The sequence below is a fragment of the Anarrhichthys ocellatus genome, unplaced genomic scaffold (assembly GCF_004355925.1).
Source record: "Anarrhichthys ocellatus isolate YVR2014 unplaced genomic scaffold, GSC_Weel_1.0 scaffold2, whole genome shotgun sequence".
Taxonomy (NCBI): Eukaryota; Metazoa; Chordata; class Actinopteri; order Perciformes; family Anarhichadidae; genus Anarrhichthys; species Anarrhichthys ocellatus.
The window spans coordinates 6849646-6874914 of record NW_022280032.1 but is presented as its reverse complement, the minus strand read 5'-3'; the positions used below and the strand labels follow the sequence as shown (position 1 = coordinate 6874914).

The 25269-nt window shown below is 40.7% G+C and overlaps 4 protein-coding genes across 8 annotated transcripts; 1 reads left to right on the top strand and 3 right to left on the bottom strand.

Annotated features, from left to right (window-relative positions):
* Positions 1-258: 258 nt before the first annotated feature.
* LOC116388465 (proline-rich extensin-like protein EPR1) lies at positions 259-7736 on the bottom strand. Its single transcript, XM_031856354.1, has 9 exons — positions 5950-7736; positions 3398-5096; positions 3184-3298; positions 2064-2244; positions 1936-1950; positions 1641-1724; positions 1311-1381; positions 1019-1154; positions 259-915 (listed from the first exon to the last, which is right to left on the bottom strand). Exons 1-9 carry the CDS (start codon positions 6025-6027, stop codon positions 892-894), a joined length of 2403 nt encoding a protein of 800 aa, XP_031712214.1. The 5' UTR covers positions 6028-7736; the 3' UTR covers positions 259-891.
* A 609-nt stretch (positions 7737-8345) lies between these two features.
* Positions 8346-11675, bottom strand: slc35b4 (solute carrier family 35 member B4). Its single transcript, XM_031866712.1, has 10 exons — positions 11451-11675; positions 10449-10562; positions 10250-10352; positions 10124-10173; positions 9934-10015; positions 9703-9763; positions 9319-9428; positions 9112-9187; positions 8934-9009; positions 8346-8630 (listed from the first exon to the last, which is right to left on the bottom strand). The coding sequence occupies exons 1-10, from the start codon at positions 11525-11527 to the stop codon at positions 8381-8383; spliced, it is 999 nt and encodes a 332-aa protein (XP_031722572.1). The 5' UTR covers positions 11528-11675; the 3' UTR covers positions 8346-8380.
* A 1475-nt stretch (positions 11676-13150) lies between these two features.
* Positions 13151-16083, top strand: golt1bb (golgi transport 1Bb). Of its 4 annotated transcripts, XM_031865556.1 has the most exons (5): positions 13151-13267; positions 14096-14187; positions 14283-14461; positions 14559-14640; positions 15551-16083. In XM_031865556.1, the coding sequence occupies exons 1-5, from the start codon at positions 13243-13245 to the stop codon at positions 15587-15589; spliced, it is 417 nt and encodes a 138-aa protein (XP_031721416.1). In that variant the 5' UTR covers positions 13151-13242; the 3' UTR covers positions 15590-16083. The 4 variants fall into 4 exon arrangements, with proteins under 4 accessions (XP_031721416.1, XP_031721407.1, XP_031721397.1 ...); XM_031865547.1 differs by lacking the exon at positions 15551-16083 and having other exon boundaries at positions 14559-14701; XM_031865537.1 differs by lacking the exon at positions 13151-13267 and having other exon boundaries at positions 13294-14187.
* A 2418-nt stretch (positions 16084-18501) lies between these two features.
* Positions 18502-25221, bottom strand: ldhbb (lactate dehydrogenase Bb). 2 transcript variants are annotated; one of them, XM_031865838.1, is made up of 8 exons: positions 23674-25221; positions 21858-21994; positions 20886-21003; positions 20558-20731; positions 20306-20479; positions 20076-20193; positions 19507-19630; positions 18502-19075 (listed from the first exon to the last, which is right to left on the bottom strand). In XM_031865838.1, the coding sequence occupies exons 2-8, from the start codon at positions 21984-21986 to the stop codon at positions 18908-18910; spliced, it is 1005 nt and encodes a 334-aa protein (XP_031721698.1). In that variant the 5' UTR covers positions 21987-21994; positions 23674-25221; the 3' UTR covers positions 18502-18907. The 2 variants fall into 2 exon arrangements, with proteins under 2 accessions (XP_031721698.1, XP_031721690.1); XM_031865830.1 differs by lacking the exon at positions 23674-25221 and adding an exon at positions 22363-23649.
* Between the last annotated feature and the right edge of the window lie 48 nt (positions 25222-25269).

Here is a 25269-nt window from a genome sequence, read left to right as displayed (position 1 = left end):
TAATACACACCCCTTCCATTATTTCATGCATAACATGTTTGTACTCCATGCTCTTTATGGTTTAAAAAATATATATATTATATATAGTTTTTTCTTGACATATAGAGTACATCTCACATTTTTATTTTAGTGTGTTTTATGTTTTGGTATATTGTTTTATGATTGATTAAAACCAAATCATAGGAAGATTAAAGGCGTATTCCAGTGATTTCTTGTAACCAAAATAATCCTGAAAACTTCCACAACTTCTGTGAATGGTGGAAAATAAAGTGAAGGTTCAGTCCTTAATTATGTAATGATGAAGAATGCATACCCTGTAGAAGAAATTGTGCACTTTTACTCAAACTACAACATTATGCGATTCCACAACAAAGTTTATTGAGACCGATTTAATTTTCTTTGCATGCATCAGAAAGAAAACTTCTGAAATAACTTATATACAGAATCAATAAACTCAAGCATGTACAAGTCTTTGTTACTTGACATCCCGCTCATTAAACAGTTCTTTCATGCATCTGAAATCTGATAATTAGCTTTTGTAACTTCAAGGCACACATACATATCGATTCACCAGGATGTCATTCCGTATATATACTGTATATCTCACACAAACACTTGACTTAAATTCAAAAGTCAAACTCCTTTTGTGTGCTTCACCTCATTTACGAAGACGAGCACATAAAATGAATTGATCCGTCTGTTATTGTTGTGGCACAATTGGTTTTAAGATGATCCCAAGAACCAGAGAGGTTGAAAACATGACGTCACCACGTTTTTCCAGATATATGTAAAGGCTGGAGTCGATTCTCCTGTGACTCATCTGTCGGTCAACTTTTCCTTGCTGCAGCTGTAAAGCTTCCAGATGTTTTCATCCTCATCAAGCGGTCCACATTAACCTCCGGGGCTCAATTTATTCTGTACACAGGGGGCAGAAACGGGTTAAAACAACAGACAACTCAATGCGAGTGACGGGCAGTGAAGAAGCGGTAGATGTGTATACGTATATATTGAGTTGCACCTTCTTGGCGTTGTCCACACACTGCATGTAGGCCGAGGCGATGCTCGAGCACGACAGAGTCTTTCCCGTGTTGTCCTTGTAGCATTTCAGAATCTGACTCTGCAAGTCACCGCACACCGGCTGGATGTCGAAACGCCTGAGAGAGACATTCAAATATCAAACACCATGTTGGTTTGGTCGTTAACACCATTATATTTCTCCATGGACTGTGGTTACACCTGCTACCATGGCCCTCTAAAATGTTTGCATATCATTTTTTACATTTATACAAACACAGTGACTCCAAACTTACGCAAAACGGTTGTGAGTCTCCTCTTTGCCCTTCTGGAAGCTCTCAGCAGTCACTTTGTAAAACTCGGTGCACTGCCAAAGAGGTAAAGAGTGAGAGTGAGAGTAAACCACAAGAGTAAAGTAGCAGCCCGACAGCTAAACAACGAGCAGAAACTCAACAGGTGAAGCATCGTAAAGCCGAGGGGAGATTCACATTCAGGGGAGTGACCCCCCCATCATATATTACTTTTTGAGTCATAAATATTCAGTGTTATCAAGAAATAAAATAGGATTTAAACTAGTTTCCAAGGGCTTGGATGTAACTTGATGAGGAATGCAAAATGTTTCTCACCTTTGCCTCAAGTTTTGCGACATGTTCCTTGTAGAGAACATCTCGTTTCATCAACTCTTTCTCCCTCTCCTCCAGCTGATGAGCCTGTGGTAGTTTTAAATGTTTTGCTGACGTCATCACCTCTCTTAAACCGGCCACATTCATGCAAATACAACATTTTATCGATTCATATTTTGCAGGCCGTGATAATTGATAACTGACTTTTTTCCTTCAGAGCTGTGATTTCAAGTGCAACTAGAGCAGAATGAAAGTGGAAAAAGTGAGTCATGCACGTATAAATTCTCTCCCGTCTTACCTTCACCTCCATCCGCTGAAACAACACAAGAGGGCAAGAAAGAGAAAGAGGCACAATAAGAGGAAAGATTTTCACATTTACAAGAGAGATCTTGACACGCCAACTATTCATGTTTTTGTTGCGCTCACATAAAGCTGCACCATCAGCCTCTCGTCGCCAGTCTTCATTCTCTCCTTCATGATGGAGTCCGTCAGGTTCTCTACGTACGCCTCCTTCTCCGCCCCCAGCGTCTTCCTCACCTGCTCCTCCACCTGAGCCCGAACGGCTGCACGGGCCTCTGATTGAGCCTGAGCCCTCATCTCCTCCAGCCTATACACAGATCACATTCCATTACTCTTTCTGCTAGCAGTGATGCATAGTTCATACATTTCATGAGAGTGAATGATGGGTTGATTAGTTGACAGACAGAAATTCCATCAAGATTTCCTGCGTCATGCGACTGTAAACTGAATATCTTTTGGTTTTTAACTTTTGATCAACATCTTTATGGGTTCTGGGAAATATAAAATGAGCATTTTTCACAATTTTTATACACAAGATGATGAATCAATCGATTGATTGACAAAACCTTTTGGCTGGTTAACTCATACTGAAAATTATCGTAGGTTGCAGCCCTACAGTCATCTCATTTTTATCAATTTCCACTCATACTTTACATTTCTATGTTTATAATTCGTAACATAGATGCACCTTTCTGTACAGTTGTAGGTTACACCCACAATTTGTATTTTATACCTCCTTTTGTTATGGTTTGCTCTACTGTCACTTTATACTATTTTACTACACTGATATTTATGTATTTTACTACATTTTAGAGGTGCAACTTATGATTATTTTTACTATCGGTTAATCGGCTGATTATTTCCTCAAATAGTCAATAATTGTATCTTATAAAATGGTGAAAATGTCCATCATAACGTTCCCAGAGTTTTTAAATTCCATGTTTTGTTCAACCAAAATATATTCAATTTACTTGTCAGCAAATAACCACATTTAAGAAGTCTGAATCAGTGAATTTTTAAAACTTTTAAATGTTTATTAATTGACTGATCAATTCAATCAATAACCGTTTCAGCTTTCCTATGTACAGTATATCGAGCATCTTTCTTTACTTCAGGTAGAAAAATTATCCCCAATTTATCTGTATTTATTTTATCTCATCAAGCAAAGACAGGAACACAAAAATCTTCCCACACATATGAGATGTGACAGAAACTCAGTAAAACGTTCACAGTAATGTGTCCTTACTGTCGCTGCAGCTCCTGCCTCTTCTGGTTGATCTCCTCCTCCAGACTCATCTGCATCTCCTCTTTGATCTTCTGCCTCAGCTCTTCCTCCACCACTGCAGGAGGAACGGGTGAAGCTGTAAGTAAACATATTATATTTGTGAGAAAAAAAAAAACATAAGAAGTTGATTTATTTCAAACTGTTGCATCAATCTTTATCGTGGTGATCAGCTCACCTGCTGCAGGTGGCGCTGCTGAGGCAACAGCAGGTACTTCGTCCTCAACAACAGGGGGCAGAGACGGGTTTATGGTGGGCTCCTCAGCAGGAGGAGCTGGAGAGGGTGGAGGTGGTGCCAGAGGCTCTACGAAGGGTTCACTTATAGGTGCATCAGTCGGTATGATGGCCAGCTCCACACAGTGACAGGGTAGGGGGGGCTCTTCAAAAGTGAGCTCTGGAGGAGGTGCTGGTGCTGCCACCGGCTCCGGAGGAGGTGAGGGTGCTGCCACCGGCTCCGGAGGAGGAGATGGTGCTGCCACCGGCTCCGGAGGAGGTGCTGGTGCTGCCACCGGCTCCAGAGGAGGTAAGGGTACTGCCACCGGCTCCGGAGGAGGTGAGGGTGCTGCCACCGGCTCCGGAGGAGGTGAGGGTGCTGCCACCGGCTCCGGAGGAGGTGAGGGTGCTGCCACCGGCTCCGGAGGAGGTGAGGGTACTGCCACCGGCTCCGGAGGAGGTGAGGGTACTGCCACCGGCTCCGGAGGAGGAGAGGGTGCTGCCACCGGCTCCGGAGGAGGAGAGGGTACTGCCACCGGCTCCAGAGGAGGAGAGGGTGCTGCCACCGGCTCCAGAGGAGGAGAGGGTGCTGCCACCGGCTCCAGAGGAGGAGAGGGTGCTGCCACCGGCTCCAGAGGAGGTGAAATAAGTTCACATGGAAGTGGTGGATCGACAGCTGAAACCAGGACAGGAGGCATTTCTTTTTCAACTGCAGCAGGTGGGACTGCAGCTCCAACAAGAGTCGTCTCCACTTGCGGCGGTAAAACTAGAGCTTCAACAGGAGCAGAATCAACATGACAGGTTGGTGTTATTGGTTGAACTGGTGTAAATTCAACAGTGGGTGGAGGTTGAGCCATTTCCACTGGTATTATAACAGATTCAACAGAGGGAGTGACAGCAGCAGGTTCAATAGTAGTTGGAGATGTTTCAGAGGGCAGCAGTGAAGCTAAAGGTTCAGGTGGAGCTACAGCCGATTCTACGGGTGGAGGTAGGACAATAGGGTCGAAGATGTGTTCTGCTATCGCCGGAGTAGACATGGTTTCTGGCTCTACATGAGGTAGGATGAAGGATTCAACAGGAGGCAGGACTACTGGCTCTCCAGCAGCTGGTGGAGGAGGAGGAGGCAATTCAAGCTCCACAGGTGCTTCTACTTGTGGAGATGGTGTAGATGGAGGAGGGGCTGCTACCACAGGAATGGTTAGAGGTGGAGTTTTTGGCGGGGCTTCGGGCTCCAGAGTAGGAGGAAGGGAGTGAAACTTTACAGGAGGAGGTGGTTCCACTGATGGAGGTGTGGGTGGGGCTTCTTGAGGAGGAGGAGGAGGGGGAGTGGGTGCAGCGGCATCTGAGACAACAGGCGCAATTAGAGGTGGAGTTTTTGGCTCTACAGGTGGAGGCGGGGATGCAGGCTCCACAGAAGTAGGAGGCAGGGAGTGAAACTTTACAGGAGGAGGAGGGACGAGTTTTACAGCAGGAGAAGGTTCCGCTGACGGAGGTGTGGATGGTGTGCTGAACGGAGGAGGAGGCTTCAGAAGAGGCATCAAGTGTTCGACAGAGGGGGCGGGAACTGGAGTGGGTGTTTGTGTTTCAGGTGAGCGAAAATTAGGACGTCCACCCTGTGAGACCTTTGGAGACTCTTTCATCCGGTGGATCACTTTATCTGACAGCTGAAGAGAAACAAGACAAACACTTGTTAATACGGATTAATCAGCGTCTCTTCTCATTCTAATGTGTTTTTCTTTCCCTCAGCAGCCTGTGACCAGCCTAAATTAATTTAATTTTGTTGTTTTGGTCTGAAAATCCAGTTTTTCCAGCTTTGTTTCTGTTCAGTTTCTACTTTTGTGTTTTGAAGTTAGGAGGAGGAGCTACAGAACAGCTACTGTGCAGAGCTTGTAGGGAAAATAACAGTTTTGAAAGCCTGATATGAGAAAAAAACATGGATTATCATTTAAAAATGAGGAAATAATAATAAAAAATGTTGTCACGATCACATATTTTTATTATATGAACTACCTCACATTCTTGTTATTTATTAGAAAAGTAGTTGGGAAAAGGACAACCCATGTTTTGGCTACTTTGGCTAAAAAGTTTAGAGTTTTCTAGACGTTGCATGAGGTCACCAGTAGTGGTCAAAATAACAAGATGTCACAGATTATAACTGCCTACAAATAACTAAAGGATTGTTAAGAGTTCATTCACAGAAGTAAAGCTACTTTCATTGTTTTGTCAGGTTATTAAAAATATAAATAAATAATATTTGCAGTTATATTCATGATATAATTGATCATCTGAGACCCTGACTTTGTGCTGCGACAACAAACATGAGGGCGAGATCAATACTTATGGATTACATATCACAGAATCAGAGAATTAAAGATCAGCCACGATTGCAGATGAAACAAAAAAACAAAACACTCGTGCACAATGCAGCGACGGTCTCTCTTTTTGAAACAGTCTGCACTAATATATTTTAATTTCTCCCACTTCAAGTCCATGCATTCTCCCTGAGCTTTCACTCACCCGAATGCCCTTCACAAAAGTAACTCCTCCGCCTTCACCATCCTCACGAGAGAGGTGACTCGGGCTGTTTCCCCCCATCAGGACCGGGTGCGTACTAAAAAATATTGAATCCACAACGTGTGTCTGCACTCAGTGAAATAAACTCTATGATCAGCTGCAACAATCTGCCCTTCCCACCACTGGGTGTCAACATCAGCTGCTGCTATTGGATGCAGCTGAACAAGGCCTCTCTGGATTGGTCGACTCAATTTAAAGCCAATGAAACGTAAAGGAACATCGTGTCCCATCGTGCAACATTTATTAAACGAATTAAAAATGCATTGTACTTTTTTCCAGTGGTGGAGGTAGTACTCAGATAGTTTACTGGAGTAAAAGTAGCAACACAACCACGTGGAAATACTCAAGTAAAAGTCCTGGATTCAAAGTGAATCCAAATATACTTAGAAAGTAGTCATTATACGTATTGGCCCATTTCATAATATATTACATTATTGTATCATAACTATTGATGCATTTATGTTTAAGCATCACATAAATGTTGCAGCTGGTAAAAGTGCAGCGAATTTCAACTACTTTATTTACCGCAGGGTTGCTTAATCTGTAATAATACTTAATAATTTATTAGTTAGAATATAATTTGTATTAATAATCTGAATCTGATAAGTAGTTACAGCTGTCAGATGAATAAAGTGGAGCATAAAATACAATATTTCCTGAAGAAATGTAGTAGAGTACAAGTATTAAAATAGAAATACCAAGTACAGTACTTGAGTGAATGTACTTAGTTACTTTTGACTGCTACTTTATAAACAAGCACTTCTTGTAATGCTTAATTATTTGAAAATGCAGCTACAGAGACTCTGAAATCTATATTTATAGTCAGGTTTGTCATTTTAATTCCAGCAGGCAGGGAGTGTAAAGTATTGTACTGTACAATGTGATGTTTTTCATTGATTAAATAATGATCTGATACACCTGAGACACTTTGACACACGAGGGAAATAAAACACGACATGATCTCCATAAATGATCCCTTTGTATATTCATGTTTCAAAATAATCCTGATTCAGCTGCTTAAACATTTATATAGTAATACAATAGTATTTTGTGTATTCAGCTTCACATTGTGTTCACTGTAATCCTGTCGATGAACATTACTATCAAGGCTAATATTGAGGAAATTAGTTGTCACATTAAGAAAATAAATATTTAAATAATGTTAAGACAAAAGAAAAGTTGCACCATGATTTTGCATCAGTGACTGTGAATGAGGTACTGAAGTTAAAGAATAGGGTTGGTGATATTCTATATTTATATTCTTAAATTATTATAGTTCTATATTTTAACAAGGAGCCAAAGTCTGATACAACTTGTTCCTCTGTTCCATTGATTTCCAAAAACTCATTGATGAGCCACATGACATGTTCCCTCATTATGATGAACTTGGGCACTGCAGTTTATTTTTAGACCATTATAAACACGTCCTGCTGTATCTACTCATTAGTGCACTAATTGTGTATTAATCCGCGGCTGAAAATAGTCCCAACCAAATGCACTATTTAATCCTGTTTGACTAACGTTTTATAGAAACTACAGTACCCAACTGTTTTATTTTAATTATTTAACCACTTAAAAAAATAAAAAAAGGTTTTTAGAGCAGGTTTTTTGGCCACTTGGGGGCACTACAGTAATGTTGCATTGAACAATTATTTTCATTATCGATTAATCTGCTTTTCACATTTGGTTCATGAAAGATCAGAAACAACAATTCAAAGCCCAAAAAAAATTAACTGACCTTAAAAGGTGCTAAATTCAAAATTCAGAGTATTGCCTCCACACGGCTCTCAACATGGTGCCGGCTGAGGTGGCGGCTAGCAGCTAACGGTGCTAACAGTGCAAACACCAACACTACTGAAAGAGCCAACTGTGTTTATCTATTCTGCGATGACCATTGTAAATAGTTGTTTGCTGCTATATTAAAGCTCTGAATATTGTACAGACAACCTTTAAGCAAATTCTCCCTTTTAAGAGTTTTAAATACTTATAATTCATTTGGAGTCGTGTTTATGCCCACTTGATATTCACTCTCTTTGAGCTCTGTGTTTGGTCTCAACCAACTGTGGAGGGAAATATTTGTCTCTTTAGCTGCTAAATGTTCAATTATGTTGACCAGCTAGTCGGTGACTGTCTGCGGTCTTAAATACAGACCAACGCAAAGAAAATATAGACGGTCACCAGCCTTATCTTGTAAACTGTTGCATGTGTGTGTGTGTGTGTGTGAGAGGTTTCCTACGGCCTAAACTAAATGACATACGTAACTGTATAACATCACTGCAGGATAGTCAACCAATAACAATCTCCAAGTCCAACACAGCGGCTGTTTTCTATTCGACCACCAGTCCTTTCTTCTTCTTCTTCTTCTTCTGTCTCTTTAATCTGCCTTCTTCTCCTTGACATCGGGTCCACGCAGAGCCGCCCGCACGCTGCTCCACACCTCCGTGTACAGCAGAGTGCCCAGGAAGACCACCCCTGTGCCCACCCAGTGCCACTCGGTGAAGGGGTTTTGGAAGTACATGATGGAGAAGATGAGGCTGAGGAACTTCCTCAGGGTCACCACCAGAGTGACGGTCAGCGAGGCGCACTCTGTGGTGAGAATGAAAACACCGCGAATGCACACGTACCTGAAAAAAATGGTTAAAGTCTGTAACAAGAGTGTGAGAAAATAAAAAACCTGCCATTTGTTGAATGGCAGGTTTTTCTAAAGTTGAATTGAATTCCTCGACAACAAACAAAAACAAAAGCATTGTTTAGCATCTTCACTTGCAAACCTCTCGTCACATGTTGGATGTGTCTACTTCGTCAGTTGAGAGCAGTAGTAGAAATTAGTTCTGTCATCTGGTGGAGGTTGCACACCAACGTAATAAGGTAATAACTGCTACAGAAGATTAAAAAAAATATATATATATTTTTGTTTTACAGGATACTGTGTGACGACGTTGATCAGCAGGTAGAGCCACATTAGCGGCACAGTGACTCCAACCACAGGAACAACTGTAGGAGCTGAGAGAGAGAGAGAGAGAGAGAGAGAGAGAGAGAGAGAGAGATTTATTTACATCTGTGAGACAAAACGTTCGCTCTCCTGAATGAATCGTTGGCACTCACTGCTCTGACTGAAGTAGACACAGTGGTTGTAGATGTTTGTGGAGAGAAGCAGGAAGCCCGGCAGAGGCAGGCAGTGCTACAAAGAGACAAAAAGATCAACAGCTGTTGAAGTGATAATTTATGCCCAAGAGGGAATATTTCCTCATAGCTTGAACGTCTGAATCTTGCATGCAGAGTCCTGCATGTCGGAGCAGAGAGAACGCTCACATTATAGAAGAGAGCTTCCTTGGAGTGTTTTCCGTACTGCTTGTACAGCGTTTCCTGGAAGATGCCCATCCTCGCAGACATCAGCAGAGCGAAGGTCAGCATGCCAATACCTTAATGGACAGAAATCATCAACAACAACAACAAATAAAAATACTTGTAGGACATCATGTTAATGTCATTTATCAAGCATAAGCTACATTCTCTTTAGCTTAGCTAGCAAGCAGTTTGAAGACGTCACTGGTTTTCACTATTTTACAACGTTTTATAGACTAAATGCTTCACAGATTAAATCAACAAAAATAACGGATTGCTAAATTGTTAACGAAAAGGACTCCTATTCCAACTGACATGTTAATATGAAGTGTTTGGCACCCGAAAACTCACCTACAAGCCAGCGCATGAAGGCATGAATGTTTTGCTCTTCTGATCCCTCATTGGTCACATTCTGCAGAAACAAAAATGACATAATGCATAAAAAAATGTACATGTCAACATGGCGTATTTATGGACAAATATAATGGTGGATTGAAGAAATGACTGTGTAGAAACCAGACACTAAAGACACTCAATCATCAAGCATCGTGATATTGAATTATACCTCTGCAGAGGACTCACCACTTGTTTGGCAGACATGATGGTGCAGATGAAGATACCGGCTGAAACTAAAGCTATAGACAGATATTTACTCGCTGAATACCTGCAGGGGAAGAAGAAAGTGAGGCACAATCAACCTTGATGCTTTGAAACCTGCAGACTTGCCTTCATCCATACAAGCTCTTATTGTTGTCACAGGAAGCAGGCGTACCTTTTCTTCAGGATGATTATTCCCAGAATCATGTTCGCGATCAGCGATCCCTGCAAAGAAACAAGGCGTGGATCAGACCGAGGTGGAGGTGATGGATGGAGGTGATTGACAAACAACAGTTCTTACCGATCTGAAGATCATGTGTAACGGCATGGCGATGTTGAAGTTCAGAGCGTAGTTGTTGATCACACTGACTGTGAAGAACATGGTCACCATAACCACATAGTTCCTGGAGAAATAAAGGGACATAACGGGTTTATTTCAGCGTCCGTTCTACATATGTTTCTGCTGCAGCAAGTTCAAAGCCCCATCGACGAGTTTTTACCTTACAGGGATCGCTGGTTTCTTCCTCCCAAAGTGTGTTTCGAAGATGAAACCTTCTAATGCGATGAATAAAAACTGAGCGAAGGTGACTATGTTGCCACATCCTGGAAACTGTCTGAAGGACAAAACAACAGAAAGTATCCACATTTAATAGATTTAAAGAGGTTTGATTATTAATGAAGTTGCAAAACACAGACTACTTTAAAACAGGCAAGGGCAATGTGTTTACATTTCTGTTGGATAATTGGAACAGTGTAATATGAATTGTTGATAGTTTTGTGTTTATTTGAGATTAGCTTTGTTTTTCTCTATTTAACATTTTCTTTTGGACCTTTGCTTTCACAATTGTAGTGATTTATTTGGACACCCAGGACGATTCCAGCTAATGAGGAAAGAGGGAGCAAGTATGCGCACATACAGGCAAAGATACGGGTGCAAGAAAAAAAAATACATCACAACTATTTGAGTTGATCACTGGCTCTACAGAAAAAAGGCTTTTTTTAAACTTGCATACCTCCTTCGTTCCCTGCAGACGCTAATGAGGATCCCATCCAATAAAAGAATAATCAAATAACCAGTTCCCTCATGTGTACTTTGCACTAACCTTTACTTCATATTTCCCATTTGTCCTTATTCTATTTAAGTCATGAATGTATGACTTCGACTGTACTATATGGCCTAAACATACAGTAGGCTGTATTGTATATTTATACAAATATTTTCAATCCATATCAAACATCTTGGCTAAAAAACAACATTTGGGATGAATTAAGTTGCCTCTTATCTTGTTTTAAAATAGCACCAGTGTAGCAGTCAGTTCAGAGCATTTAATGAACTTACACGAGTACAAGAGCTACTTAATTACCCTACTAGTTACTTTATAGCTCTGTTAATGTGTAAATGTATCGCTCCACAGAGACACTTCATATTTGGATACAGTAACAAACACTCGTACAGTGGGAAGTTAAAGCTGTGGAAACAGGACAGTCAGTTTGTCACTGACCTTACAAGCAGCTCGAGAGACACCACATTGCAACAGCATCCGACAAACACCAGAGCAATAGCAGCACCAGTACCCATGTTGGTTCACCGCTGAGAACAACTCGGTGCAAAACGTGTCACTTGATAAAGCAGATTTCCAATCGGTGCATATTTGCAAACACGCAGCGTCTTTTTGTCTTAGAGCAGATCTTCTGCTTCGACACAAAACTCTGAATCTGAAATTGAAACGCTTCCTTATTGCGTGGTCTGTTGGGAGTTGTAGTTCCTTTCTGACATCGGGGGAATAAGGCACGCAGTGTTGTTAACAGTATCAGTATTTAAGGCAACATTAAAAAATAAATATATGTATTGTTTGGGCAATAACATTAGATGCACATTTTCGTGAAATATGTGGAACATTATGAACAGAAAGCGTAAATGAATGTGTTAATTTGGCGCAATCACTGCGCAGTTGTGACGCACAGAAACGTTCGGACGTGCATGCGCATACCAGTACTGCCTTAAAAAATGTGAAGAGCTCTCACTCTGCTTGAATCTCTGGGTATTTTAAGAAACAGGTTAATCAGTCCAAGATTTGAGAGGGTCACAGGTTTATCAGACACTATAGATCCATCGGTGACCCTGAATGGTCATATTATATGTGGTTATTTTGTGCAATCTTATACATCACAATGTGTTTGAAAGCATACATGTCAAATGCATAAAGCCGTGCTGTGATTTCACTGTTGGAGATGTAGCCAACTGCATATATTTAGAAAACACAACAGAAACTGGCAGTTTTATCAGCAGCAGTAGATGCTGTTATGTTAATTAGGGGATTTGTCAACAGCAGCATTTCACATGCAAGTGTCATAGATTTGTCCTACTGGTGATAAAACAATTAAGTGGGAGTTTTAGTAAATGTAATGTGAAAATCGACTGTCTTAAATACTGGTCTGACTAGATCTTCAAAATGGTTTTTTTTAATCCATAGTCTATCTAATGGAAAATCTGTTGTTAAGACCAGTGATGGAAGCGATCAGATCTTTGACTTACAAGTCCTGCATTCAAAATAAGCAGACCAGAGCGTTATACTGTACATCAACATACATGCAGCATTTTTCATGCTGATGATGAAGGAGACAATGTAAACTACTTTATATAATATCAGGTAGTTTATTCTATAATAGTGCATCATATTTCTAAAGGCAAAGTAACAAGCAACTGCAGCTGTCAGATAAGAATAACGCAGGAAAACTGCAGAATCAAGTCGGTTTTTACAGGAGTATGTCTTGGTGTTTTTGGGGCATAACAATAAACATAGGAAAAAAAGGTAAAAAGCGAGTACTGCAAAGTCAAGAAACTTAAAAATAAAATAGAAAAATGTACAATAAAAATAAGAATAATATACAATAATAATTAATAATAATATTTCAAAATACAATATGTTTTTGATGTATGTCTATGTTTTGTAAAGAGCTGTACAGTGTTTTGCAAAAAGAAAGACGTATAAAGAATATAACGTGCAATGTACAGAATGAAAGTGATTTACGAATGTAAAGTAAAAGCAGGTCAAAGTTGTGCTGACAACATCGGGGAGCAGAAACACGACCACGTGCTGGACCGACAACTGTAACATAGACGATCTCCGGTAGAATACGTGCGTGTCTCCGGACGACGTGGCGTAATGACCCGCTATAGCTTCGCCTCCACCGCTGCTACTGTTCTAAAGGCGGAAAGCAGCAGGTTTGAGCCGTTACGAGCTCCGTGTTCTTTGATTATTCATTAAATATTTATCTCCTGCTGCCGCCACAATGATTTCACTCACGGACTCACAAAGTAAGATCGGTTGATGTTTTTCCGTGTCTTTTGTCGTTGTTTTTTTGGTGCGTAAAACCCGGTTAGTGAGCTGAACATCTGAGGTTAGCAGCTCAAACACCATTGGCTGAGATTGTAGTTACGTCATGTAGCTGTACGTCACTGTGAAGGGTTTTAAATTGAAATAACTCTTTTATTTTCTTAAAATATACTTCCCTTCGTATGCATTCAGGTTATCAACTAGTTTGTTATAATGCATCTATTAAAACGTAAACAATTAGCATATTGGTTGCCATCAATTACCTACATCACTAGTATTAAAATGGTTCTGTGTAAAATATACCAAAGTAATTCATTCCACATTGGAATTGCCTTGATTTACCTTTTCTTTAATTGATTGAAATGGGAATTGAATCAACTACTAACAATGTTGTTTCAGAACTAAACACTGAAGTAGGAGTTTGTAATATGGATAAAATGATCTGTCAGTGTGTCTGATTTGATGTATTTGATATTGCCATCTCTCGTTACATCACATAGATCCTTTAGAAAATCCAATGTTGCTCTTGAATGGAGACCAATGCACTCCTCGTGAATACTGGAATCCTCATATGTTTTTATACATTTATTCCCACATTCTTTTTTTATTTATCTTTAACTGTTTATTTTTGTGTGTGTTTGAGGAACTCCGGTTTGCCTTGTTTATTGTTATCCGATCTTCCTTTCTTATTTGTTGCTAGTTATTAGTGTCTGCAGCTGCTGGGTTTCTTCACGGAAATCTAAGTATAATCTCACCAACAGTTTATTTCATGTCACCACATATTTTAATAACCGTTTTGTTTCTCACAGAAATTGGGATGGGGCTGACAGGGTTCGGCGTGTTTTTCCTCTTCTTTGGGATGATGCTGTTTTTTGATAAAGCTCTCCTCGCCATTGGAAATGTGAGTTGACCAATGATCCGATTATCACACTGCACGACAGTCAAACATCTCCCTCACCTATACGGTCTTATTGTGTGTCTTTGCTCGTTGTGCAGATCCTGTTTGTTTCGGGCCTGTCCTTCGTCATCGGCCTGGAGCGAACGTTCAGATTCTTCTTCCAGAGACACAAAGTGAAAGCCACCAGCTTCTTCCTCGGAGGGGTGCTGGTGGTTCTCATCGGCTGGCCGATCGTTGGAGTCGTTCTGGAGATCTACGGTTTCTTCCTCTTATTCAGGTCGGCTCAAACAGAGAGAATACAAAATCTCATTGCCATCAATATCCTGAATCAATGTGATTTATTGGCCTCACCTCTCTCGCTCTCTCATTAACAGAGGGTTCTTCCCGGTGGCGGTGGGCTTCATGAGAAGGGTACCTGTGCTCGGGTCTTTGCTCAGTTTACCAGGGATCAGTGCAGTAAGTATCACATCCAGCAATCAACCGCAAACTGAATGCCCCTTTAAATGAATGCAGACTTTTAAACTTGCTTCTCGGCTTCTCGGTTTTCGTTATTTTATGTGTTCCTTTGTATCAGAAGCTGCAACAACAACATACGATGTTTGACAGTTAGATCCTGAAAGAAACACAGTATTTACGAGCTGTTGTCACAGGAAGCCAAGACAAAAAGTTACAAAAATGAATTTAGTAGTTTACTTTTAGGGTTTTAACAAATGATTATTTTCATTATTATTCATTGTTTGGATGAAAATACATTTCAAAAAATGTTAAGATTTCTCACAGCCCGAGGTGATGTATTCAAATAGTCAGTCATCCAAAATCAAAAGATACTCGGTATGATATGATAGTAATATCATACATTACAAAACTAAAAAATCCTCACATTTTAAAAGCTGGAACCGGAGAATTTGTTTTGCATTTTTGCTTGAAAAATATCCAAAATGATCTAAATAGATGTAGATTGACTTTCTGTACTGATTTTCATTTTGTCCATTCATAAACAAATCGTTGGAGCTATACTGATGTCATTACAAAGATTTCCCATAGAAGCCGACTCTCTTTCATGCTGTGCTGACAATAACTAAAGCCGACGTGTGAGCGGGTGACAGTCTGAGGACAGAGTCTCTGTTGTACTGAACACATGGAGTCTGTTGTCAGGGAAGACTGTTGGAGTCCAGGATCAGTTCTCAGTGATATAATTATCTTAATGTCTCATTGCGTCTTTAGGGAAAACTTTCCTTTCAGTATAGTTTCAAAAGATTTATTTTCTCCTTCTCTTCCTCTGAGCTTTAAACTTATTTTGTCTGATTCAGTATAAGTTGTAAAAGTTGCAGCTTATAAATAACACTGTTGTCTTATTCTCTTTCAGCTGGTGGATAAAATTGGTGAGAGCAACAACATGGTATAACAGAGGACTGTTTTTGTATGAGAGGAGAGCGTCAGTATTTATCATATAGTTATCATAGTTACTGTATACTTTGGTCATTGCCACTCCAGAACTGTGAATCCAAACTAAGTGCATCTGTGGGTGTTTGACTGACGTCATGGTGTTTTGAATCTGACAGCCAAGACATTTTTTCAATTATTATTTTAAAAGCTGGAAGCAGGTCTCCCATTTTGTATCATTCCTGTCTGATATTTATGGGCCGATGACTTGGGACCACTGGATTCACTCAGCGGAGAGTCGGGAGCTCTTTGCAGCATCCTCTCCTCTGGATTGTGTGCCTGAACTGAGAGCTTCAATGTTACTGGAATTTTGTACATTAAAAAATAAATAATATTGAGCTAAATGTAACTTGGGCAAAAACAGCGGAACATAGTTTAAGGTTTAAGATGCTTTCTATGGAGATGTTTTACTGTAACTTTTGTAAGTGCATACTTGGAATAAAGTGTCTTTTATAAGTTTGTGTTGTGGTTTTTTGCAGCAGAGATAACAGTTTTAAATGCCACCCAGGATAATTATTACAGTAAAAATACCTTGGATTTGTGTAACAGCTAGTCTGGCTCTGTCCAAAGGTAAAGATCCACTTACCAGCACGTTATAAAAACAAATTACAACAAAGTACATGATGAAAAGTGCAGGACTTGAACTGTTGTTAGGCTACCTTCCTCCTCCTCATCCTCAGGCCTCATGCACGGGTCTACGCCCACGTACTCTACTGACACGCTGTCATCAGTAGTGTCAGTAAAGTAGTCAACTTTCATTCATAAAATCTCACCAGTGTCGTCATCACGCGGTGACCTCGTGAAGAGACTCCGCTGCTGATGAGAGTCTTAACAAGTGTAAATCTCTCTCGTCTGTCTGTGGTTAATGAGCGGTGACAGATTTAACAACACCTGTCAATCTGGTCAGTGGAAATATAACGAGAGGACCAACTGAGGTACTAATTATTCTCATCAATGACGCCGTCTAATGAGGTGATTTGCATTGTCGTTAGTATAACGTAGCAGTGACAGAGGAAATCATAACACAATTATTTAGCCTGCAGGAGAGCACTACACATACAATTAACGGTAAGATATTCTTCTTCTTCTTATTAGTAGTAATTTATTATTATTATTAATACTATTAGTTGTTGTAAAATACATTTGAAGATATAATATAAATGTCTTCATAGGACTTTTCTTTTGGAATTTTAATTGACATACTGTACATTAATAAACACTTAAGATATTCTTATATCTGCCTATAACTACATTATATTTTGTTATCAATCATTTATGAATTGGTGGTGGGTAGTTACTCCTCTTCTTCTATTAGAAGTTCTATTAATATTTGTTTTATTTTTATGTCATTACAGAGTTCAACAATGGTTCTAACAGTCACTTTGCTGGTGGTGACATTGGTTGCTCAGTGTTGGGGAGATCCACAGGTGGGTGAAAGTAGATTTAGTTTCTCTTTAAGCTGAATTCAAACACATTAAGAAATATGATGATGAGATAAACTATGATTTTTTGCATCAGCGGAGGAACTGGACTCCTCAAGCCATCTTATACCTAAAAGGAGCACGTAAGAGTTTGCAGAGGACATTTAAACTGTTGAACTGGTTTTAAGCCGTCCTGTCAAATTCAGAGTAAACTGTGTTGAGTGTTGATGTTTTACAGAAGGACACCGCTCAGTGTTGCGGCGCACCAGCAGAGAGGAAGGGGACACTTTACACATAGGTGAGTGTAGTATGTGATGTCAAATCAATACAAATATTATGTATGCTGTGGTGAAGTATTATTTTTGGACTCTTAAAAGCTTGTTCCACTTTCTAGTAGTGACACTTTATAAAGGGTTTAAAACGTGTAACTAATGACTTGGTAAATAAATGATACAAGCTGTTATTGACAACCTATTGACATTTATAACTGCAGACTTGATTACTTGACATTTAAATACTACCAGAAATAGAGATGTTTCATGATTTGCTTACCCAAAAGGTGCTCTTAGTACTGATTTCACTGATCTATAAAGTATTTATAGAGTATCCAATACAAACACTTTTTTATGACATATTTACTCGGACTATTACTTTTTAAATGTCTCTGCAGTGACTCACAACCAGAGCCGTGATGGACCCGGACTGTCTCTGTCTTCCATTCTTCTGGAGCTTCTGCAGCGAACTATTAAAGGAGGTAAAAACCCCGAAAGTTACCAACAACACAGCAAATTAAAGATTTACAAGCAAATCTATTTTCTTACTCAGGTGGAGGCAATCCAGATAATTACCAGGATGAACAAGAGCTGAATTTGAAATATGTGTGAAGATATATTTTTTCTTTTATGTCTTATTGTTGCATTCTTGTATTCATTATGTTTTCATTACTTGTTACATGTCGCTGTTTGAGTTTACTTGTAATCAAACGTGCTAAATAAATCAGTGAGCTGTGTGTCCAACATTGAAGGATTTTCTTTCACAGTCGTACAATTTATCTACTGGGAAGAAAAACAAAGAAGTCTGTGTCAGCTTGGGGCAACAATTAAGTAATTCACACCACACAGTGATTAACACCATGCTAAACATCACTAAGTCATCATCAACACACTGTCGGAGAGAGGTGGCCCCATGAGTTGTATTGGAAATGGCAGGCTGGACTCGTGACTGAGTCAATGAAAGGTCACCAGCTGAGAAGAGTTTTAGTCTTGTTTGTAGACATACATGAGAATAAAAGTGTATGTGTATGACTCCTAATCAAACGGCTTCTTAGTTATGGAAGATGTTCACCATGTGATCATCACTATCTGCAGGTCACATGTGAATGAACCCAGCTGACATTTTGTCATTCAAAAGATCTTGCACAATAATGATTTTCTGACACCAGAGCATTCTTTAAAGAGCTTTATTTTATTTGTTTACAATGAAGATCCAATATATGTGGAAGGAAGTATCAAATTATCTGTGGACTGTTTATTTTTTAGATTAAACTTCCAGTGCACTTTACTGTTCAAGCAACAACTAACTTGCTTTATGACACACCAAAGCAACATGAGTGACACACGGTCCCACACTGCAAAACAGCCGAGGGCAGATGAGTCAGAGCAGCATTTCACTCAGTTAATGTCGCAAACTGACACCTACAGCTACATCTGACGGGTTTAAACTCCAGTAAGCCTGTGAATCTACAGAGGGCAGTGGGATGAAGGTGTGAAGAGTGGCGCTTAGTGACTGCACAGTGATAAATCACAACAAGCGATAACACTCGTCAGGAGGGAAGGGCTGCAGCGCCCCCTGCTGTTCAGTTAGACGTCCTGCAGGTCCTTCTGGATGTCCCACAGCGTGTCGGCACTGGCCTGCAGCTGGGCCACCTCGTCATCGGTCAGGGTCATGTTGACCACGCTGGCCACACCTCCGCTGTTCAGCACGCAGGGCAGACTCAGGTACACCTCGTCAGTGATCCCATACATGCCCTGTACACAACGAACAAAAACCGCACTGTCAGCAGAAATGTCAATTATTGTGCTTAAATTTGAAAAGGCCGAACAAAAAAACAGTAAGCTACAAAGAACCCAAAATTTGAACCTGAATTCTTCAAAATTGTATTTTAATCAGCGACTGTTTCAGCTTTTGTTTTACAAATTAAACTTTAGACACAATATGATCATGAACAATCCAAATGTATGCAAATTAAAACCTTTGCTGACATTCCTTCCAAAAATGAATGAATATTTATGCTAAAAAGTAACATAAAAGTACTTCAGTGCCACTGATTTAGATACATACATGTTGTTACAAAGCAACATCGTTTTTGTAGGCAACAGTACGCTTTAGAGATAAGATACAGCTCACTTCAGGTTCGGTCTTAAGTGAAAATGAATCTGTGTGTGTGGGCAGCCTTTACCTTCACCATGGTGGAAACCGGATGAATCCTGTTCATGTTCCTGATGAGGCTTTCTGTCAGGTCAGCTACACTCAGACCGATGGCCCAGTTGGTGTAACCCTTCAGTTTGATCACCTCGTAGGCACTGAGAGGACAGCACACGGCTTTAGGGGTGACGGACATTTTTGTCTGAATGCATCATGAACTTTTTATGTCTTGTCCTCGAATTTATCACTTATTTTTATACCAACACAATACTAGTTCAATCAGGTGACAATTGAGGAAAATATGGATCAAATGAATCAATAGTGAATAGTTATCACTTTCTCTGTTTTGAAATGTGACGATTATTATAGTACTAGTATTAAACTCAGATAACAAAGTTTAACTAATGTGAAATACCATTTAGACAAATGATTTATTATATAGAAGACCCTAAAATAATTTAAAAATAATGATGATTATTTAAGGTCTTGATGAAAATGTTTGAGTGTTATTATTCCTTTAGATGTGAGAAGAGTGAACCAAAGTATATATGACTACATGGAGAGGTGTTAAAAATATATATCAGTCAAGGAACTGTGGCCCACCTGTCCACCACCATCTTGTGTGTTTCCATCCAGTTCTCTTCGTCACAGTCAGTGCCGATGTCCGGGTTTAGGGTCTGCAGGTTGACGCCTGCCACGTTTGTTCCGCTCCACACAGGCACTAGAAACACATGCTGACACCATTGACCTTCGTCCACATGCTCCACGCATCACAGTCTGCACGATCGTTCGTCAATAACATAACAACATTCAGACGTCCAACAGATCCTCACCACTGGTGTCTCCATGTTCTCCCAGGATCCAGCCGTTGAAGCTGCTGGGGTGGATTCCCAGTTTGTCGGCCATCAGGAAGCGAAAGCGCGCCGAGTCCAAGTTGGTGCCGCTGCCGATGATGCGGTGCTGGGGAAGGCCGCTCAGTTTCCAGGTTACATAAGTCAGCACATCGACTGTTAAAGAGTGTTGTTATCATCATTAGAGGGTGCATGCTGTATGTCTGTGTGTAAGAGATGTGCGTTGGAGAGTACCTGGGTTGGAAACCACAATGATGGTGCAGTCGGGGCTGTATCTGACGATCTGAGGGACAATGTGTTTGAAGATGTTGATGTTTCTCTGGACGAGGTTCAGCCGGCTCTCTCCTTCCTGCTGACGGACTCCAGCTGTCACCACCACGATGCGGGATTTCGCTGTCACGGAGTAGTCTGAAAGAGAAGGAGGAGTCATAACGGTTTAGTGTCCTCACTGTCAAATTCCTATCTAAACGCAGGTGTCTTTAGATAAACAAAGGACAAAAATGGTTCAGTCACAATGCTTGCCAGTTAGCTGCACACTACAATGTCTGAGGCGTAAACTTGCCTTTGTTTGCAACTATTTTGGCAGTTTTGAGGAAGAGGCTGCCGTGCTGCAGGTCCATCATCTCTCCTTTCAGCTTGTCCTCCATCACGTCCACCAGGGCCAGTTCATCGGACAGCTCCTGCAACATATCAGGCAAATTCAGAACTACACAGTACTCATTCAGCAATCTACCCGTTTCTGCAATTGGAGTTCCCAGTTGAAATAACCTAAATAGAGAAGTTCAACCTGTTTGTTTTAGGGACTAAATATATACCTGACACACTATTGTAGCATGGCCTCCACCTGGTACATCCACTGGCCATTCCAAACCAGTGTTCTGCATGTATGTTCTCCATTAAGGCCACATTATAAGTTGCTTTGGCTTTTTTTTACACCACTTTTACACAGAGGACACTCAATTATATATAGAGCATAAATTATGAATAGAATAATATAATTTTACTGCAGGATTGCATCAATGAAGTGTAAGACGGGATGGCTTGCAATTGAAAACTTTCTCAAACTCCATTCAGGTAAAACAAAATCTACATACATTACTACTGCACAGACAGAAAGCTGCACCCCAATTTCAGCTGTTTTAGTAGAAAGTCATTGTGTTAATTTCAATGGTCATACACATAGTAGTAAGTACATGAAATTTGAGCTCTAACCCATCCTCAGCATTCAGGAAGAGTGGAGCAACTTCAGTGTCTCGCTCAAAGATGTTAACATGCAGACTGTGGGAAGCAGAGATAGAGCCGCCAAGCTTCTAGGAGCATGACCACTCTACTACTGAGCTACAGCTTTTGGTGACGAATACATTTTTCATTCATTGTCACCACCCCTCAATAAGGACAGTGAATGGATAACAGATCAGACACCAAGAGATTAGTAATAATCCGGTGTCAGTCTGGAAGAATCCTGGGTATTATCCCGTCCTGTGACACCAGCAGGCGTGACGGCAATCTGAGGCAAAAGCAGTGGAGCTCTTACCCTGAGCAGGATGCTGATGGCACAGGCCATGCCAACCTGGCCCACGCCCACCACTGTCACTTTATTCCTGGGGGGCTCAGGAGGACCACTGAACATCGGGGTGATCAGCTTCTGCAGAATTGAGGCCATGTTCAGTGCTGAGGAGAGTAAAATTAAGATGGGGAGGAAGGAGGAAGAGAAGAATGTTCCTGGTCAGAAAACACGTTGACAAGTGACAAACACTATGCACAGACACAACTGAGGGAAACAGTCCTGCATCCAGAAAGCTGCGTGCTCAAGCTTCATAAATATTGCAATCACGACGTCACATTTTATATTCTGAGTGTAGAGGGATTAAAAATTAGGCCAGACATTTATCACAGTAGCACTAATGCAAGCATGACTTCTCTCTCATCTAGATCAATTACCAAAAAAAGAGGGAACACACTGACAGAGCTTTGTCCCACACATTATCTTTCTTTGAAATGACAAGCACCCAGATACAAAAAACAGCAGCAATACTTGCATTGTTTGGCGAGGCTCCGAGCTGCGAGGTATAAATACCAACATGTAACCAGCATGGCAAAGTGAACTACGGTGTGTTCCCACAGAGCTGCGTACCCCCTGCATCCACATCCACCTCCCACAGTTACTATTTGTGCAAACCAGACAGACAATCAGGTATCTGGTCAGCTGCAGCTCGGAGCACATGTGACTCAGGCCCGGCTCATCTCCTCCTCCCCCCACCTCCCCAAATGGAGGACGGAGCACTATAATCGTATGCCGAACTTGACTGAGTGACTGCAGACTGTTAAAAGGAGTTACTGTGTAATCCCTTAACGCTGCCGCCATCTGTTGCACCCAAACTACAGAGGCACATTAACCTTGCATCTAGTAGGATGTCTCGAAAGAACAATTACACATTACCTCAGAAGTTTAGAGATCATTTTACTAAAATGAATAGATACAGTACATTACATAATCCTTACTCCCAATAACAGGCAGAAATCTTAATTATGTATGCTCTTGCTGCCACTGAATTTTTAGCACATTTATGCTGCAAATTGTAAATACTATAATACAAGAGGCACTCTCCAACTGTTGTCTGTGTATGAGATTAGTGCTTCGGAATGAAGTAAATCAAGTTATTGTGAACGACAACGCACATCTGCAGAAATTAGCTCTCACAATTTGCCATCTCTGAAGTAGGATGAAAGTACCATTAAAAGTGCACGGGCAAAGTGTCCATTCATTAGCCTCGAGTGAAGCTGGATCACCAAGAGAAAGCGTTGTGCACTCAAAGCATGTAAACACGACTGGTTAATGAGGTGGCTTAGCCTGCAAGGTCACAGTGGGGGCACTTTTAATTACGCAAAATAAAAACATTGTTGGTACCTGAATGATCGAGGAAACAAAGTATCATCAGAGAATTAGCCTTTTTAAAACCCAAATTGTAGATAACACAGCTGTTGTGTAGCAACTTGTCGAATATTTGTATTTGACTGATGAGGTTAAGTCTCCCTTGAACACAGACGGTGCACGGGGCAGGAGCCAGACAACACATTAAGCACCAGAACAGTCAAACAATAGGACTTCTACACTGTAGGGACAATACAATGTGTAAAACATTTAACTTTGATAATGGTGCAACATCAGTGCAGGAAGAGGATACATACAAAACAAACGTCATCACTTTAGAAGGAAAAGGTTGGACAGCAGAACCTTCACCACAATTTGACAAATCCAAACCAGAATCCAATCAAATCCAGTGTAGATTTGTGTGCATCCGGCAGATATTTAAAATGTCCACATAACAAAGGAAATCATGGCTGTTCACCTGTTGTCTTGAGGGTCCAGTCACTTTGAGTGCAAGTCCTCGTCCTTTTTTCAACAGGTCAGTCAGACTCAACCTTGGTGTGCGGTCCTGTGTGCCTGCTCCTCTTCCTGTTGTGCTGTCAGGCTGCAGCTGACAAGATTTATTTGACTAAGCCTCTCCATCCCATGCAAAGTCTCATTTTGGCACTCCAAAGTTCACCTCAGTCAGCTGGTACACATTCACCGACAACGCAGATTTGCTGGTAGAAAAGAAAGAAAAAGAAAACTAGCCCACATACCACTTCACAATAATAATAATGCCTTTTGTTCAAAGCCATATAAAGAAAACAGCAACTTTAATTTTCATACTTAATATTACACATGTATATTTTCAAATAAGCACCTGCCTCACAGCCTCTCTGCACTGCTTAAGGTCCAGTTGAAGGGCCGATGCAGTGTTTTGGCAGAGCTGACCGCTTGACATGAAAATGACTCGAGCGCTTCAGAGCCAGGGAGCTGCTCGAGAAGAGAACGATATCGGGGAGTGTGTCTGATTTGGCTGTTACCACAGACAACAGGTTTCAGTCACTTACTCACTCTTAAATCCGAGCCTCTTGAGGACACTGAATGCTGAGCTGCATTCCTTCTTAAAGCACAGGCACCACTGAGCCGGCAGAGGGATAATCAAAGTTGGAGCACAACAAATGCAGTGAAAACCTCAAGAGAGACATCTGATTATCGGTGAAGGGCCGCTACACTCAACATCACCATTAGCCTTCTGGTAAATACATATTAGGTATTACCATTTGTTGACAATTAGCCAATCATGTCGTCTACTTTAGAATGTGATAAACATTTCTCTAACCTACAGACTAAAAGCCTTAAAATATTTTTTACCCTCTTTACGCTTATTTGTAATTGGTCAGCCACTGGCTGCACTCAGGAAAAATAAGAACATAATCAATTTGGGTCAATTTAGTGTTCCACGGCTTACATTGGTTTTCAGAAGCTTTTAGGACAAAAAAATACAATAAACATCGTAATTTTCTGGTGTTACAAATTGCAACAATTATATTTACCTCTTTGACAAACAATAAGGCTGTAGGACTGCAGGTAAGGCAACTTCACAGCATCCAGGAGTTTAACATGAAAGCCACAGCAGTGTATGCGCTCTGTCGGGGACAGGGACAACAGCAGGGAGCTGCAGGGACTTACCTGCTCAGGCTGTCACATTAACAACACATTCAAGTGTACAGAGGCCACGAGAACGGAAGGGAAATTTGCACGGTGAGAAAACGTTAATCGAAACCCTTTTGCTGGTAACGCATCGTCAACCACTCAAGTCGCCTCTTCTAACAGCTGACAAACTAACACGAGTCAGCGTTTTAAATGTTTGTATTGTTGGAAGGGTTTACGTTAACCTCTACCCTCAGGTGTCAGATTATTAGACGGGGAGCTGTGTTTAAAACAAATTTATTCAATGATAAATGTTGATTATAGCAATAAATTCCTCAGTGCATCCTAGTAAGATGATATTGCAGCTGCAAAATATTAGTAGCATTGTAAATGTGTTGCGATAAAATAGTTAAAACGTGCAAAAACACTGGTATTGCCCAAA